Genomic DNA, 19767 nt, shown 5'->3' with positions numbered 1-19767 from the left:
ATGTTGCTTCATAATGATTTCATTTCTGTTTGATTACAGCAAATGATAAAAACATTATCTCTCAGTAAGACCATAAAAGGTGGGTATTTTACCAATGATTGTGGTCAACAGTTTCTCCATAAATGACTACCCATCACTCCTGTAGAACCTGAGATGTGATGATTGCTCTGCAGTAATTCAAAACCTGCAGAGCTGCTAGTCTGCATACCAATACAAGACATTGTCTTGTATGTTCCTTAATGCCCAAAAGCTTCTTCAGAGCATGAGCCTGTGGGTCACATTACCTGAGCAATGGGACATCCCCAGGAAGATCATGATCTGGGCAGACTGCAATTTTCCAAGGACCAAACAAAGATACTCTTCTCACCTCAGCAGAACAGATTAACTTTCCAAGGAGTTTCTCTGAAGAGCTGGTCTGGGAAATCACTTAACAAAATCTATAACCTTGTTTCGGTTTAGGTCTGAAAGTTTAATTCCTTCAATTCTGTGTACCACTTTACCTGGTTACACTAGGAAGATAGGCCAATAGTTCTACAAACTGGAAAACTGGCCAGAAGCATAGACACACTCAATCTGTAAATTTGAAAATTCAACCATAAATCCATTAGATTTAACAAATTTTGTGGAATTTATTTAGAATGATAAAAATTCAATAATTTAGCATTTGAAATAGTTTTTACCTACAAATTATCTTGCCAAGTTATGGAAGAAAAATACACATTTAATATAAGATATTGGATGGAACATGAACAAGAAGAGCTACCCTTATATAACTTACTAGAAGTTATATCTTTAATAATAAAAGAAAAACTCAAAAGAATATTTCATTAGGTCATTTAATTTAGTATGTCCAATTTTAAATTGAACTTGTGATTTATTTTTATATTGGTTTTGCTTTTACAAATGAAGTAGTATATATAAACAGCTCTAGCAATCCAGGCAATAGCATATGAGTACACTTGGTTCTTAGTGTTTTTAAGTAGTTTATACACTTAAAGCAGTTACAGTAGATAACAAATAAATGTGCAATGTCTTCAAAGTTTAACAACTTAAAATAGGAAGAAAATTGTAAGGAAAAAAAGTAAAATTTAAAGCTATTGGAACACTTGTTAAAAAGTGTGGACTTTTAAATTTAAAAGATGGGATTTTCAATGAATGTTGCAACTGAAAAACTGAAATTGGTGATTTTTCATCTCCTGCCAGATAAAAATTGATGGATCTGATAACATGCAATCATGATTTTCCAACATGACCTTTTTCAAGTGTACTCATATAATTAGATGGTTTTGGTCTGTGTTGAGACATCAGAACACAATGGACTGTCTGTGCTGGCTACTACACAGAAGGACAGAAATGCAGAAGTCAGCTAAGGGAGCTGGTATGAACCTTTCCACTTCAGATATTTCTGTGTTTAGCACCTGCTTGATACCTACACATCACAGGTGGTAGTGGAGACATACAGATTATGTAGGCATACTTGCAAAATAAAAGTGTATAAAGTCACTTCTATGCTATGTTTTTCAGGTACCAGGTAAATAGAAACAGGCATTCACCTGGAATTGCAAATAGAGAAAATATACCTTCTTTATGGCATTACAGGGATAGCAACATCCTGCTCCATGACACAGCCTCAGTCAGGGGATCCAAGTTGCTCTCCAGACCCTGATCTCTCAAATGCTCTTTCTTATCAGCTTTTCTCTTATTGGCATACTTTAGCCCTTTGTAACTGCAAGACAGGGAAAACTCACATTCCTTGAGTAGCTGACACTGTAATCATAGTGACAAGATGTCATTTGCTATAGTTTTAATGTAATACTATATAAAAACTTTAATTATTGGCACAGGTAAGTTCTAATGCTATAGATGCAGAAAGTAACATCCATATATATGTCTTAAGGTATAGTATTATTTTTCAAATGGTTAATGTCTGTAGCTATTCATATGTAATGCACATTAATAATGGTCCAAAACTGCTACTCTTTAAGTTCAACTCTATGTAATTTTATTATACTATATAAAATGTGAAACTAAGTAATTAATTGGATTGCTAACACCTACCTTCCATTACAGAGGGCCTACTTCTAGCACTAAGGGTCATGCTGCAAATCCTTAGCTTCAATCACATGGTAACACTTCATTTTAACTCAAAAAGATGGCTCTATCTCAGAATGTCTTCGGTTTTGTTGTAGTCCATCACAGGTGTGGGCTTGATACATCCCAAATTAAAACAAATGTGGAGATTTCACTGGCTAAAGCTGGGTGAGGTTCAACAGCAATAAACAGACTGCAGAGGTAGGGAGAAGTCTCTGAAATAGAGTTAGAAGTAATGGCAGTATATTATTATTATAGCTGATCTCTATTCAATGTTATTCTACTTTAGCAAACTGCTTCAGGAAAGAGAGGGTGGAAGTGAGGTGAGAATCTGTCTCAAACCCTGGTGGGTTTCCCCATGTGAACCTCTTCCTGACATCCCCTTCATACTCATGTGTCCTTGTTACTGTCACACACTGCACAGGCAGCAAGGACCTCACCCAAACAGATCTGCCCCACCGAGGGCTGTGTGCAGTCAGAGCACAACTGCTTGGCAGAACCAACACCTTCCCTGTGCTCCACCATTCCAGTGTGAACAATACTCCCTTGAAGTCAAACTGTTGTTGATATTCCCCCTAGGCCCATCATTGATGTCATTTTTGTTACATCATCATTCTGTGGTTTAGTATAAAAGGGATTAGTTCCAACAGTGAGCAGTTTGTGCACATACTACAAGTAGGCACAATTTGTCATGGTAACATCAAGCTGTTAACACAAACACATCTATTAACCTTCCTTTCTTGTTCAGTGAGACAATACCTCAAGGTATTAGCCTGTGAGCCTCCTTGATAAATCACTGATGCATAGGAACCCTGATTATTCGAGTAGGGGCAGAGGATGCTATTCAGCTGCAGAAAACCATGGAAGAACAACATCCATGAGGCTTATAATGAAAGATTTTTTTATATATATACTTAAGTAGTTAACAAAAATTTATTGCAAGAGATAGTTTGTCACTAGATTTACAGTTTCAGAGGACATAGTACAAAACATAGTGCATCAGCTTTGTCTAAACATTAAATAGGTGCAAATACACAAAGATAAAAACAAAAAAGTGAATACAACATAAGTTATAGAACTATAAATATATTTTATTTACATTGTACATATTCTAAGACATGATTTTCACATATATATATATAGAGTTCATATTAGCATCAGACTATTTAGTGCTTTTGTTATAGTATAGGTCTGAACTCAACATGAATGTTTGCATCATTGTACTTACAGTAAATGCTCCCCAAGGAACAAGGAATTTTAACCAGTTAATTTCACAGAACCATCCTGCAAAGCCGAGGGGGCTGTAGAAGCAGCAGGACCAGAGCTGAGGGCTCCTTCCCCCAGCCCTGAGAACCCATCCTAAAAGAGGGGCTGCAGGGGGATGACAGTAGGGTGTGGGGACAGCAGGGATGGGAAGACGGTGTGCGGCAGCGCTGGGAATGCCGGCGGGCTTGGTGGCAGGACAGAGGGTGGCAGCAGTGGCAAGTGCGGCGCGGTGACAAAAGCTGTGTGAGCCCCCGGACAAAGCCTTGGTCCTACTGGCACATGAGGTAAAGGAGCTCGGGAAAGAGCCGGGACCTGTGAGAGAAACTGCTGGTGGGGCTGGAGAACCTTCAGTGAAGCAGCAGCATGCTGCTGTAGGACAGTGTGGTGGATGGTGGTGATGGAGGTAGAGCACAGCGGCGGCTGCAGGGGTACCGGCTGCAGCGGGGAACTGGAGGGCTGGATTGCTGTGGGAGGGAAGCTGAACTTCACTTTGCTGGCCAGTATGTTTTGTGGCATGATCTGCTGATAGGCCTCAGATGGGAGATCTTTGAATTTGTCGTGGTTTTCTGGAGGGAATATCAATGTCTGCTCAGGCAGGGTAAAAGGGGCTAGTAACTGCTCAGTGGTTAAAAAGGTGTGACTGTTTACATGTGCTTCCTTGAATGGCAGGGGTGGTGGGCTGCTAAATATACCAGGATTACACTGTACCCATTCACCAGTCACCTCGGTTATTTTCTCATGTGGTAGAGACTCAGCCAACTCATAATGGCAAAGATGGGATCTGGGAGGAGCTTGTTCCAAATGTCTGTTGGGGAGGGGAGGTTTGCAATGAGCCTGATTTTCATGATGGTTGACCTCTTCTTTCTGCTTTTCCTCTAGGAGAACACCCTGTGTGCTGGCAGCTGCTGGAGCCTGGTGCTCAGGAACAGGCACAGTGACAACATCAGAAAATACACCCGGTGTGTTCTCCATCTCTGGGCACCCCCTTGGTTCATTGTGTTCTAACACGTGTGAGCTGTCAGTGTCTAGAGATGACTTGCTTTCCTCCACTTGTGTTGTTTCATCCGTGTCTTTCACATGATCAGCTTTGGGATCTGCACTAACTTCCTCTAGACTGTCTTGAGCAGAGAGGTCCCTCAAAACATTTAACACAGAATTTGCAGAACTTTCTGTGGCAGGTCTGGAGTTCTCACTCCTTGATTTCCTGTCAAGGAATACATGATGGATTCTGGTTTTCCTTTTCCTTCGTTTCCCTTTTGCCTTGTGATGTGTACCTATAGCTTGAGCTTGAATTAGATATTCCTCTGCTGATAATGTTTGTCCGTACGAGCTTTCTTCTGATGAGCAGGAACAGATATGCTCTCTCCGCTTGCAGTGGGATTTCTTTGTTTCTTCTGTCAGAACACTGTAACCTCTCTTTACAGACTGGTTTTGATTGAGATTCTTTTCCACGCTGCAGTGCCCTAAACATTTATGCTCTGGGCTACAGCTTGACCTCCTGACTTTCCAGCTACAGCATGGTTTAGTGTACCTGAGGCTGTGCCTCCTGGAACACAGAGACAGCTGCTTTGCATATGCCCGAGAACTTGCTCTGCTCCTTCTGTGCCATTGCTTACAACCACAGTGCTGGCTGTTGGTTGCACTCCAAACATCACACCAGCCTCTGTCCCCATGTACATGATGTAGTGCAGACATAACTCTCTTATGACCATTTTCAATACCAAGTTTTTGATGCGAATGCTGGAGCTCACCTGCAGCTAGCCAGATATTCCCCACATCATATCTGCACTTCTCTGGATTATTTTGGAGGTGCTGATACTCGTTTTCATCTCGGTAACTGATCTCTTTTTCACTCATTGAGGACATCTCCATTTCTGCTGCTGTCATGTCCCCACAGTGATGATGATGACGACACAATTTTCTTTTCCTTTTCCGTTTTCTACTTTTGTGAAGCCATTTTTCATGGCTTTCTTTGATCCAGATTTTGTTGTATTTCTCATCTATCACAGTGTTTTGTCGTAAGTGAGTTTTAGAAATGTGATACTTTTCTATTTTTCTAATCCTGAATGATTCATCCAAGGACACTTTATTTTGATTTTTTGCAAGATTACAATTTCTGAGGAGGGTGTCATCACTTATAAGGGGTATTGTATAGTCACACACACCTTTGTTAATTTCTGTTTCATAATCACCACACTCTGAAGTAGGTTTATTTGTAAAATTCAAGACTAAGCTATGGTTGGATTCACTTTTATGGTGCAAATGAGGTATGTTTGCCTGATGCTTGGGCTTTTCTTGGCTGTCCGTTGCTCTTGATAACTTGAAATCAAAATATAAAGGATTGCAGCTGTAAGAAATTGAGGGGTCTGTACTTGTGTAAATTAACATTTCCGATGGCCACTGAAGAATATTTGATCCGTGTTTGCTAAGAACAGGAACGAAGGGTTCACAGGGTCTCTTGTGCATGTCTGGTTTGCTTTGTGGGTTTCCACCATTACCTTCTTCAGACACTGATGGAACTGATATATCTGCAACCAGCCTTTTTGTTTCAGTTTCAGTCATGGATGGATCACTGTTGCTATCTGTATCATTTTCCTCAGCAACATCCTGCAGAGATAAAGAGTCCTCCACAACTGCCTGTGCAAGAGCCCTGTTTGCCTGCAGCTCATACCCGCTGCAGTCCAGAGGCAGGACCTGAGCACTGTCCACTGTGGGCAGCGTTTGGTCCACTACATCTGCTGCATTCACATCAATGCCATAGCCACCCATGTCCAAGGAAACCAGCTGCTTTGAATGGGATGTAGCAGGAGTTAAGACAGGAGACTCCAGCACACCACTTTCTTCACCAGACAGTTTTTCTGGCTCCTGAGCTTTAGGAGCTTCTGCTGTGCCTATGCATTCTTCCACCAGAGGGTGAAAACAGTTATGCTTCTCCTCAGGGCACAGGACTATTTCTGCCACTGAGGGAGACTGAATGTTACATGCTCCTGGAACAAACCTACTTCTTCTGCTAAATCCATGCTCTATAGATGTCTCGTCATTATATTCATAGAAAACAGCAGCTGAAGACTCCAGTTTGACCACTGCTTTCTTGGGAAAAGCAAAAGAGAAACCAACTCTGTGTCCTTGAGCTCCTTGAACCTGATCTCCACATTTGCCAATGTCAGATTTGTTACTACACACATTTCCAGGAATGGAAGAAGTAACAGAAGCAACATCTTCACCATTCTGTGCATCATGCATTAAATCCTGATTGTTGGAAGAATCTATGGTGGCACTTTGGGGGATATTACTGCAATGATCTCGCACAGTCACTGTAGTAGATTTGAACATAGGGCCGCTTCCAGGTGCACTAGGAAGGAAAACAAAAACTGGGGTCAGTACCTTTCAGAGAGCTGCAGACAGAAATATGGAGTTACATGGGTATCTACAACATTGTTTTTTAACAAAAGAGGAAAAATCTGAGCATATGTAGACTTAGAATATGAGAAAAAGTAATCTTTTACAGTAAGATCAGCTGACTAGAATAAAAAAAGGAAGTAAATATTGTGCCTCCAGTTCCTTCATGTGAAGTTAGCAGCTGAAGGGCTCAGATCCCTGTGAGGTAGTTCACTTTTCCTAGACACTCTGCCTGTCCCAATAAGAGACCATTTATCTAAAAATGTTGCTTCTCCTCCCAGCAGACCATCGTGATTATGAGGCTGTTACTACAAACAGTGTAAGTTTTACATTCTTTTGTGCTACAAAATTTACTAAACCGCAGAGTGCCTCACGTACATGACTTCCACCTTAGTCATCATCCCATTGGCAATCACCCAACAGCTCCCATCCTATTCATGTTCACAGACTGAACTGTTGCAATCTCAGCAGTTTCTTTCATGGAAAAACAATTTCAAGGCAAGTATTTCAGCTGATGGTAGTGCAGTGATTCATCCTTCCCCAGAAAAAATCTATCACTGTCTACTTCTGTTCTTCACATCATGTCATCTTCCCATCTGTTCTACTTGACTTAATACAAAGCCAAGAGCAGAGCAAAAACTGTTGAAGTTGCCAAGTTTCCAGGATCCACAAGAACTGCTCAGCACTGGGAGTAATGGACCTATCTTACAACATCTTTTCTTTCTGTAACCAAATTACTCTGTGCTTCAGTGTAGAGCAGTACTTGATAACGAGTCCTTGGGGAAACTTTCAGATGTTGTTTAGGAGCCCTGGAAGTGCTGAGATAAAGAATTCTGAACTTACTCTACTGGGTCTAGAATTAAAGTAGAAGTTTCAGGAGAAGAGAATTTCTCATGAGAATTCCTGCCTTGTCCATTTCTTAATAAATCTAAAATATATATTAAACCCCTACACAAATCTTTTCTGTACACAATAAAGTGGTGACTTCTGTAAAACCAACCTAGAAAATACCAGTTTAAAAAACCCCATGTCTGTCTGTATCACACCTCTAAGAAACATTCTGCTTACTACAAAGTGGTAGTAAACAGCAATTCTTAAATAGAGAAATAAGCTCAGAGATAAAACTCTCTTTCATGACATTTGCATTTCAGCAGCATTTTTTTTGTCTTTTCCCCACTGAGATTCCACAGTGAGAAAGTGGTACGTATATTTTCAGTGGCTTGTTGGTGTCATAACTGTCACATTTAAGTGAGAACACAGTCATAAAGAGCAAGCTCAGTGTTAACTTCAACAATATCCCCAGATGCAACACTAAGATGTATGATTAGCAAGGAGTCACTTTTGCAGAGGGAGGTGAACACTCTGTTGAGCTGGGGAAAAGAAGCACTTACTTTTTAATATCAAAAATCCAGTTACTGAAATCTAAACCAAGATTTCTGGATATTTTCCCAGGCAAGCAGGTTGAAAATGAAATGGCAGAGATCTGTTACATCCTAGAAAGACAGACTGTATTCCTCACCTCATCCTCATCAATGAAGTAGTGTCAGCCTGCAAATGCATGTTCATGCAGCTTTCAACCAGTGTGCCTGATTTCATGAAATATATATGATTTTTCCTTTTTTTTACTAAAAATACATGTGATTTTAGCTCCACTGAAATAGCAAGGGTAAACATTCATTTCTGCACTGTGAATCAGATTACTGTATACATACTGCTTCAAAATACCATCCAAACAAATCCAAGGGGCTCCAGTCAGGGGACTCCAATAGCCTTGCATCCCACAGCACCAGCTAACAGCAAAAGGCTTATTTGAAAGTCTTTTCTGTTTCAGCAGTTATGTGCTTACCACGTTCTCTCTTTCCTTAGCTCAGCCAGCTTGTGCAAACGTCGAAGGGCTTTCTCCTGTTTCCTTTCATCTTTCCATGACTTAGATGCTATGTTTCGGGCAAACTCCCTCTGCTTCAGCTCCTTCAGTCTCTGCAAGAAATACCCATATAATGCACACAAAATAGGGATGATGAACAGTTATAACAACAGTTATAGTGCTTTCTGGTAAGCACTCATGATATGATTTTTTGTTTTTTTTTTTTTAACCTAACCAAAGTGACCCATTCAGTAGATTTCTACATTTCTCATGAATAACCACAGCTTGTTTCCTGCTCCTGGTCATGTCTGATGAAGCAGTTAAGCAAACACTGAGATTCAGTCCAGGATCTCATTCAGTTTCATCTCCAGCATGTTTCTTTAGGGGGAAAGAAATTAAAATGCACAGCTCTGATGTTCCACATGAAAAGGAGATTTCATTTTCTTATATCACAGAATGACAATACACAGAGACTTCCCTAATCGATTCTCCATGTCAGCAAGAAGTCTCAAACCCCATTGGTGTATTGCTCAGTTATTCAGTGGGTCCCCAGTATGGCTTGCAGTCAGATGACATAATCTTATGAGATTATAATCCCACAATTCTGGTAAGAATCCAGTAATTTGCCATTTTAGTGGCTGAAGGTTAATGGCCAGCCACAAGCAGGGGCCATGTGGATTTGTAAGAGTAGCAACACTCCTCATATACTGTCATCTACTTCTTCACTGAAAGGACGGTCAGTCACTGGAACAGGGGCCCCAGGAGAGTGGTCATAGCTCAAACCCTGTCAGAGCTGAAGGAGTATCTAGATAATGTTCTTGGTCATATGGTTTAGTCTCAGGTAGCCCTGCAATGAGCAGGGAGCTGGAACTGATGAGCCTTATGGGTCCTTTGCAACTTGAGATATTCTATAATTCTATGATTCATTTACACACTGAGTATGTCTTTGTCATTAGGAGTGATGCTAATGCTGCCCTGGCTGTGCCAAGAGACATACATTTAGAAATATGCTGAGACAGCAAACAAACACACAAAAATGAGACCCACTTCAAATTTTCAGCTTTTGCACTGTTTGTCAAATAACTGGATATCCATAATAGATAACAGATAAATAATTTAAAGGTAATTATGTTCCAATTTATATTTTCTAGTTATCAAAATCTGTACTAATACTGTATAAGGTAATAAATACACTCAAAACTGGATGCATGGTAATTTTTTTTCCATGAAAAAAAGCTTGAAACATGAAGCATCTTTGTAGAATATTTCTTAGCCCTGTGCATTCCTGTTTTCCTGAAGATCCTATGATTCTGACCCTGCTTCACACCAGTCACTCATGAAAACCTAAGCATTTCATTTCATACCTGACTTCTGAGGACTCAGAACACAAGAGAGGGGATGAAATTTGCTCCTTCCCCTCCCACCCCCAGCCCTTGACATTTAAAGACAGAATTTCATTCCATTTTGTGGAGCTCAATAATTTTAAAGGGTTTATTTTCCCCTCCAACACATGAAAAGAAGGATGTGGTAAAGCAGGAGAAGAGAGATAAAAGGCTACTTTTCCACAAGATTATAAAAAGAAGCTTAGGTGTATAAAAATCCATAATTACCCTCCAGCAGCAACACTTTACTGTAATTACTGAGATTATTACAATTTGTGATCGATTCTGAACAGATTTTTGACCCTTTCAGTTTTACTGCTTACAGTCAGCAGGACTCCCTGCCATCAGGATGCTAAAACGAACACAACTCCATGTTCAAGGGAGTAAGTTGGGTCTCGCTCAGACTGAATTCTTGTTAGCCCCATCAGTCAGCCCCATCAGTCGTTATCTGTTTTACACATACCTGTTACAGAAGAACCGGTCCCAGTATTTAAGTAATTAAATTACTCTCCTTGATTACTACAAGACAGAGAAATCTGGCAGAGGTTTTGTGTGCACAACCTTCCTGTTGAACTGCCTGTTCTTCTGGTCTGGAGAACTTCTCATTTCAGAGCTCCCCTTCTGTCAGACCTCCTGCCAAATACACCATTCCTTTGCCATTTGGAAAACTGCCTTAACAGAATATAAACTACTTATAGAAGGTGGTTTTGGGTTTTGTTTTGTTTCCTTACAACTGGTATCTCAGGCTTTTTCATGAAGAGCTTAAGCAATCTGTAAGGAGTGATCTAATGAAGTGGGAAAACTTGTGTCCCCAGTTTTTGATAATGTAATTGTTTTCCACCTGTCTTTATTTAGCCATCTGATAAGCTATCATCACCTGCATTCCCTCACTGTCCTTGGTCATGCTAGCACTGCAGTTATGCTATGCTATGTTTGTATTTTGTTAATTTTGTTTGTATTATGAAAATGAAAATGACATATTACCAAATTACACATAAAAAACCCATCACTCCATGCATTCTGAATATCACAAGCCCCCTCCCTTAGAACGGTTCAAAGTGAATGGCAGTAATGAAAAGCAAAGTGGGCCTTATTCCTAAAAAGGGTCTTTTTCTTAATGTTTTTGTGCCTTTCCATGTGGCAGAGCTATTCACTAGTGGTAACTTCAATACTTAGTTTAATGCCTGTTATGTACATTTGTTTCCATGTATCAGTAAGTAAATAATTAGCAGGCAGTCACATTATATTTATTTTGCTCCTATATTTTACATCCTATATTTTGCTCTGCTTATGAACCACCTCAAAGTATGTAAGTCCTAGCAAGCAGAGTTCAACAAACAGCTCACAATGAATAACTAAATGACCTTTCTCCAAGAGAACTAAATGTCTTCTTCATTCTTCTGACACACTGTAACTGCTACTTTGAGCATGCAGAACACAGACCACCATTGCTTTGCAAATTATCTCCCCCAGTATTTCTTTGCTGCTGGTGATTATTCTAGAAGTTGTGCATATTCCCCTCTCTCTGAATACTACATGACTGCTGTCAATATACTCCCTGTTAACTGAGATGGTTTATTGCTTCTTTATGTGAATTATGGTAGACAAACAACAACATACTCATTAGATAAACACTTGTCACACTAAACCAGATTAGTATTCTTTTCTAAGCAGGATTGAGCCTAATCAAGTATAAATAATAACTGAATAGATCAGAGCTCCTGTGACATCTGTAAACACTCAAATGTGGAAACATGTAATTTAAAGCAGAAAATGTTGCTTACTAAGATGTATAATACACATATTTTCCTTCTGCCTTTGGTGGTTTGTGTGGGCATATATAGTTTGCAACTGAAGAACCCTTCATACACTGTAGCATCATGTACACTTGGGCTCTGGTCAGCAATTCTACATACTTTTCAGAATGATACCTTTGATATTATTTAAAAAAAAAACCCAAATCATTCTCCCTTTGTAAAAATTACAGAAAAAAAAAATAAAGCTCCAAGAAAAACTACTACAATACAGGGAGAACTTACCCTGTTAGTGCCAAAGGCCTTCCCCAGCATTAAACAAGGCAAGTTATTTCTACAGAAAGGAGAAATGTCAAGATTTCTCAATGAAATTGGTAATTCAACTACTCAAATAAGTAGGCCAAGGAAGAAATTAATAGACAATTATTACGTTTTTCCATGCTGCCTGCATGGAATTAATTGCTGTAATATGTTCCTGCAATAGAAGACAAACAGGGGGACTTTAACAGCAGCCTACAGCTGCTCGACAGTGAGTTGCACAACAGATGGACAGAGATCTTGCTAGTGGCAGGGAAAACTTCCTGCCTTGGTGCTGCAGCACTGCAACCCATTACCAAGAGTGCTGGGGTACATCCAACTCCTGTGAGGGTGCTGAGGTGCTGGCACAGGGTGCCCAGAGAAGCTGTGGCTGCCCCATCCCTGGCAGTGTTCAAGGCCAGGTTGGACACAGGGGCTTGGAGCAACCTGCACTAGGGTGAGGTGTCCCTGGCTGCGGCAGGATGCTGGGACTGGGTGAGCTTTAAAAGGTTCCTTCCAACCCAAACCAAGTGAGGTCTCACAAGAGCACAGGGGCAGGATCACCTCCTTTGACCTGCTGGTCACGCTCCTCTTGATGCAGCCCAGGATACGGTTGCTTTCTGGCTGTAAGCACACACTGAAGCTGGCTCATGTTCATTTTCTCATTGATCAACACCCCCAAGTCCTTCTCCTTGGGCTGCTCTGAATCTCTTCTCTGCCCAACCTGTAGCTGTGCCTGGGATTGCCCTGACCCAGGTGTAGGACCTTGCACTTGCCATGGTTAAACTTCATGAGGTTGGCATCAGCCCACCTCACAAGTGTGTCAAGGTCCCTCTGGATGGCATTCCTTCCCTCCAGCGTATCAACTGAACCACACAGCTTGGTGTCATCAGCAAACTTGCTGAGGGCACACTCAATCCCACTGCCCATGTCACCAACAAAGATGTTGAACAAGACCAGTCCCAACACCGATCCCTGAGGGACACCACTCGTTACTGCTCTCCAGCTGTACATTTATTATGTGATGATTAATGCCCTTTCAGCATACTGAGCCTCATGTTTCATATGACATCATTCTGGTGCCTACACATCAACTCTTACCCCATATCCCCCACTGTAGGATTCAGATGGCATTATGGCTTCCCACCGAATAAGGTTCCAGGACTTCGACAAACAGGTTGTGGAGCATACATTAAGATGTTTGTTGCTTTTGTTTTAATATAACTATGTTTTCTGAAGTTGACTAAATGGCACTTGTGCAAAAACATTGTTTTAAGTGTACAGAATTTCTGAGCGATGCATGGTATCTCACTGCAATAGCTACTAACCGCATGTGTAACAGCCTCGTCTTATTGCAAGCTGTAGGATATTTCTTGTTAGCATCAGCAAAAACAATCTGAATACTCCATAAATATTAAGGACAAGACCAAAGAAAACAGCACAGAAATACAGAATTAGCATCTTGCCTCTCAAATTAATTTTACCAGATAATGAGAAGAACATAAAGCTGACACACACTTGTGCATCCACAAAGTGGTTACATATGCTAGTCTTTAATTTAAAGGTATTTATTTTAATGACTTCAGGCCCAATTCTACTTCTCTTGAAGTCAATGGAGTAACTCCCACTGAGCTCAGGGAGAGCAGAGGTTTAACATTCACCATGTACATTTTCAGCAGCATTTAAGGAAGCTTCTTCAATCAGAAACATTAAAGACAAGATCAGTACCTGTACCTTCTTTAAGGATCACTTTACCTTCATACCCACTCCTGCACCATTTAGGATTCTAATCCAAAAAACATAAGCAGCATTTTAAATCCTGTCCAGAGATGGTTATTCCTGCTGCCATCAGAGGAAAGGGCAATGCTGTAGGGAAAAGGGCTCAAATCCACACCTCTGGAAAGACACAGGAGGTTGCAAATGTGGGGCTGCCTTGAGGGCACAGCTCCTCTTTGCTGCTTCAGAGGGGCTAGAACCCAGTAGGAACTGTTTCAGATATCATGTGCCATTCCCTGGTCCCACAGCATTATCCCTACCTTCCTTTTAGTTCAGCAGTGAAGTTTAAGCATGCAGAATAATCCTGCTGAGCAGACACAATACTTTCATGTCTGTCAGTTCTGCTGCAACCAAAAGACTGATTCAGGGAGGAACTTGCTCCTGACATTTTCCAGTGGGCACCATTCACTGAGGGCTAAATGCTGATGAGTGCTTTAGTCTCTGGCCAGTTACAATTTCCCATGCATAAATAATGAGAGACTCAGCTGTTAAAGTTGTCCCTTGCTCATTTTGGAGACCATTTTAGCTGTTTTCTACATGAATAATACATTTGGCAGCTCTGAGCTCTTTGAGACTTCATCCAACAGCTCTTCGGTCCAGTGCCCTCCAACACCTATTGGTGTCTGCTGTTACCTACCAGTTTTTCACCTGTTCAAGACAGCTCACTGGGTCTCCAGCACTGAAGTTCTCTGTAAGATCACGCTGTTATTCTGATTCTTTGTTAAGACAGGTGGACAAAAACCCCTTTGTACAAGCACATTAAAAAAGGCAAGCAGAAACTTTTAGTCTGCTCTCCGGTTTCAGCCTCTTTGGTCACTGATGTCTCAGGAAAGACTGACATGGAGACTGATACGAACCTACCAAATCCTAAATCTTTCCAGTCTCTACAATGCGCACAATGACTGAAAATGAGGGATTAGTATTTACAGAATATCCTCTAAAGGTTATTTTCCATAACCCTTGAAGGACACACTAATAACTGTGATAGGCTGAAGAAGATACATGATATCCCACAAAGCAAGACCTTTATTTTAATTCTTTATGTCAGAGTTAAATCACAGTCCCCTTCTTGTATCAGTTTTATATTGGATCACTGAGCCGTTCAAAGCTTCTGCTCACAAATTGCTTCTCACCAGCAGGATCTGGGCCTTGCCAGAGACTATCTCAGGACCATGACAAGCTGCTTCAAAAAATATATAAATCTGACCAATGGAAATTGAGACAAGAATGAGCCTTTGCAAATTCTGACATGTATTTCACAGCCTCAGCTAACCGGCACAGACAAAACCTAAGCTATCCGTAAGCTGACCTTTAATACCAGTCACACAGACGCCTCTGAATGATAAAACCAAGATTACAGAAAAACTTATTAAATATGAGGACTGCAGCTCACAAGGCAAAATTAATTCATACTGTCATTTGACACACGCTTTCATTTTCAACTATGCAGATGATGTGTTGTAACTGGTAATATACCACTGACATTACCAGGAATAGCAGATGTTGGCATCAAGGTTTTATGAGAGTATGTATCTGTGTTTATGTGTATCTTCTACTGCATCACTGCTTTTGCAGACTGAAATATTAGTAACTCTAGAGCAAGGATGTATGTGTCACTATATTACACTGATAAAAGTATTACTGAAGTTATCAGTAAAACACAGCTTGGAGGCTGCTGAGGTATATCAGGACTGTAACAGAGACTCCCAAAAGGACAAGCACAAGATCAGAGCAGAGGCCTAAAAGTCGCAAAGAATGGGATGACAACAGGGTCCCAGAACTATAACTTGTAACATAGAATCATAGAATAGCTAGGGTTGAAAAGGACCTTAAACAACACACTGGTGTTCAATTACTGCTTGCTAAAGAAATACAGCTTTAAAATATGGATAAAAGTGAGTTTAAGGATGAAAAGAAACGTGACATATCCATATCCATATCCATATCCAAGATATGTAAAAAACATACTACAGATAACAAATTTAACTACAATATTGTGAAATATGAAAGAAAAATTAAATAAGCAAATATTTGTTCTAGTAAATACATAAAAATGTCCCCAAATGGACCTCAGAGTGAGAAGAAAGAAACCGTTGACATTAACTTCACCTTCTTCCTGGCAAAAAGGAGGAGGAAACCATCTGTATCAACTTCATACTCCCCTACTTGAAGAACTTAGTGCTGACAACTTATAACAAAACCTCCCTTCTCCAGGAGGACCATATGACCAGACAAGGACTAGAGAGCTTGCATACATCAGTACCATTACCAGGAATGAGCTTGTATAATCAGATAATTTGCATTGTAAGCACTGATATCATTATAATTGGCCCAATAATAACTATTTTAGTAGGCTGTTAGGATTTAAGCTGAACTAAGAGCAAAGCCTTGGCATTGCATATTGGGTGTGTTTCTTTCCCCACATACCTGCAGGAGGTGTTTGGTCAGATAGCCCAGCCTGGAGAACTGGCTGAACACAGGATGGCAGAGCTGATGACTGGTCTAGCAGGTTCAGCTTTCTGTTTTAATATAACCCAGAAGCAATTCACAACAGCATTCCCTTGCCTCAGTTAGATATGAACCTTTCAGGAGATAATTTGCCCTTGATTAATAATCACTAGGAAATTAATAAAAACAGTAATTAACTAATAACATAAAACTCATTACTGAATGGAAATGTACCCAAATCTCAGTCTACACTCTTAGAAACAGAAAGAAGTTCTTCAGGAAAATTGACAACATCCTTTTTTACCTTTTCTTCCTGACAACATTCACGATAGAAATACATCCATTCTCACAATACAGGTTCTGATTAACCAGTGAGCATCCCACAAGGAAGACAGCACAGAGCACTGTGCACCTATAGCACTGAACTCTGACATCTGAACCACTATATGCTCAAGCTTTGATAAAAACAAGAAACAGAAGCCCATAAAAGCTATCTATCTGACACATAAATAACAGGGGCAATTAGTTAAGTGGACCTTCTGTGTATCTCAGCAGAAGATAGATTTAAAAGGTCTATACTTCTCATGGATTAAATATTGCCACAGAAAATGGAAAACAAGAGCAGAAGCTTTATCATCTCAAGGTCAATGTAACTGTGTGTTTAGGAAAGTTAGCAAAAAAAGTGCCTTACTGTATTTTCCTATAGCAAATTCAGAGAAACAAACAAAAGGACTCTGCAACAAAGAGCTATCAGTGAGACCCATGAAACCCTTGCCCACTCTTCTTACAAAGCCCAGGAAAAATAATCTTATTCTGAGAACTCCCAGCCCTGCAAACAAACCTCTTACCATCCTCAAGCACTACACAAGCATCGCTATAGCACTCCATAATTAATAACTATTTACAGACCCAACTCTCTATTTCTGCACAATATTTATACTATTCAGTTGAAATGGGTCTTTGTTGGTCTGCAGTGCCTCTGGGTAGGAAAAATCTGTAAGAAACTTGCTTTTCCTTGCCATATGCTCTTCTTTTCTTTTTTTCTTGTGAAATTGCCACAGATGATGCTTATGAAAGGTTAGAAGAGCACCTTACACAAGAAGCACATTTTTCCTCCCCACACATCTGGGATATATTGTTAGAATTCTCTCTCTTAATGGCATCAAAGTGACTCATTGTTTATGAAAGTTTGAATCCATTCATCAAATTGCCAGCCCCCAAAACTGTTTGTTGCTTACTTGTGTAGGATGCAACTATATAGTCACAGAAATACCCAGAAAGCTTTAGAAAATCACTCAAGTTCCAAAGCTTAGAAAGTTTGTGGACAAAACTTGTACTCTTACCTCTACCAAATATACACATATTAAAATGTCCTCTAGTTATAGGAAAAAGCACAATTCATATGACATCATTTCTATTATGCAATACACAAGCTGAAAGACTTACCAATGTGCCACAGAACTAGGCTACATCAGCAAATGAATAATGGCACACTGGGTGGTGAGCACATTTGTAATTGATGGAAAGGATGGCCAAATAGGCTTCAAATAAAGACAATCAGGAGACCCATACACCATCTCTAGCTCTGACTTAGAATTACTGTATGGCTCCAGTTGCTAAAGAGAACAACTTGTCCTTTAATCCTTCCCTGTAAAATACAGTCAGTGTAAAGCAGCTGCCATGAAAAACATTGCACAGTATCAATACCTCATCTGATTTCTGATTTGAATACGTTTAGAAACAGTTGCGATCTGCGTGACCCACTTCACCTTGTCTTATTACAGAGGCACAGAGATTATTAGCAGTTGTAGACCAGCACTAACTTAAGGCAGGAGAATGGTTCGCAGCTTCATCATTCAAAACGTTTCTTCAGATGGAGTGACAAACATGGGACTTTTTTAGGACTATTTACCATCTCACCATTCTGCAAAGGCAGCACAAGAGCCCAGTTTGTGCTCCAAAACCTGCACCCACACTCGGTAAGAACTTCCCAAAGTGGTCCCTGGGCAAGCTGCTAGCAAAAACCTGAAGCTGTTTCTTGATCTCACTGCCCAACTTAGAGCTATTTGGATTAAAAGAAATAACTTGCTAAAAGATCATTGAAGATGCAATTAAAGTCATAGCTACTTGGTTTTACTAAGTTGGTTACAAATTATACAGTGTTTTCTATTCTGATCTTCTTATTAAGTATAGCACTTTGCTGCATAGAGATAAACTGTACAGTTGAACTAGCATCTTATCCTAGGCTTTTTGCATTTTCTTCTCCAAAGTTTAAGAAGAGTAATTGCAAATGGCTGCCTTTGTGAAAGAAATCTTTTTTACAGATAGCCTTCCAAAAGGCATAATTCCTCTGAGAAACCGACAATAAAAAACAGAATATGAGGGATGCTTAAGTCATTTTGCATAATTTTAAATATCCTTTGTACTCAAAATTGTACACGTTAAAATTCTGCAGTGTTAAAAGCTCAAGCTTTCATTCAATGGTTCAAAGATGGTGAAGTGTAAGCACAAAGAAACTGAAAACCTAAATTTGCATCCTTGGCTTCACAGCTGAAATTCAGAGCCTTTCCTGAAACACTGCGTACACAGCTGCACCTGACACAAGCACAAAGTGGGTCTATTCATCAAATGCATGCACATTAAAGCAGTGAAAGTCCCCAGTTCTCACAACTGAAACCATCATTTTCCTTCCCTCGGGGCTTCAACCTATGGAGGAGATATTCCCTCACACTGCTCCCCCACCAGGTCCTTTACATTTCAGGTCTGGGAAAGTTACAGATCTTGAATATTCTTTCAATACCCCTGAAAGCATCCTGCTCTTTTTGCTGGGAAACAGCTTGTTGCTGCGTATGCTCTCTATGTCCTGCCTATGGCATGACCATCCTGAGAACGCTCGATCTTGTCCAATCTCAGAAGTTAAGCAGGGTATGGCTCAGGTGTTGTCTATTAACTATTAAACAACTATTTAAGAATACTACCACGATATCTTCCCCAAGGTGGACCCTCATGAGTGGCAGGGTGTTCAGGATCATATGGACAAGAACTTAAGCCGGTGGGAGACTCCAGTGCTTTGGAATTTCACTCCTGAACAGAGCCCTGTTCTGTAAGGAGCAAGAAAAAGATATCCGTGGATCCGATGGCAAAGCAACAGACAACACAGTTACTCAATCCCCAGTCACACCAACCTGACAACAGCACTGCAGCCACTCCCAACCCAGTGACAGACACTGCAGATAAACCAAAGGACCAATCTGTACCACCTTTTATAATGAGTTGGGGGGAGTACCTCTGTTCTTCATGTCACATAATACACATTCCTGGTGGACCAGCTTCCCTGGTCTTGCAGCCAGCTCTTCAACTGCATGTGTCTGCAGCAATTCTTGGGATATTGGGCAGCAATTCCTCACACCAGTCCTCAGGGTAACGCATAAAAGAGTCTTATCTCAGCTCCTTTCCACTCATCCCTCAGGCAATGGATGGTGGAGTTCCA

General features: G+C 40.5%; 1 protein-coding gene across 1 annotated transcript in view; it reads right to left on the bottom strand.

Annotated features, from left to right (window-relative positions):
* Nucleotides 1–3253: 3253 nt before the first annotated feature.
* ZNF804A (zinc finger protein 804A) overlaps nucleotides 3254–19767 on the bottom strand; it is a 119328-nt gene continuing 102814 nt past the window's right edge. Inside the window, exons 3-4 of the mRNA XM_034065587.1 lie at nucleotides 8603–8733; nucleotides 3254–6709 (exon numbers count right to left, since the gene is read on the bottom strand). Of these exons, the coding sequence (XP_033921478.1) occupies nucleotides 3451–6709; nucleotides 8603–8733 (3390 nt within the window). The 3' untranslated portion in view covers nucleotides 3254–3450. The remainder of the gene's footprint in view (nucleotides 6710–8602; nucleotides 8734–19767) is intronic.

This window comes from Melopsittacus undulatus, chromosome 8, assembly GCF_012275295.1.
Source record: "Melopsittacus undulatus isolate bMelUnd1 chromosome 8, bMelUnd1.mat.Z, whole genome shotgun sequence".
NCBI classification, from domain to species: Eukaryota; Metazoa; Chordata; class Aves; order Psittaciformes; family Psittaculidae; genus Melopsittacus; species Melopsittacus undulatus.
This window is presented reverse-complemented; position numbering and strand designations above follow the sequence as displayed.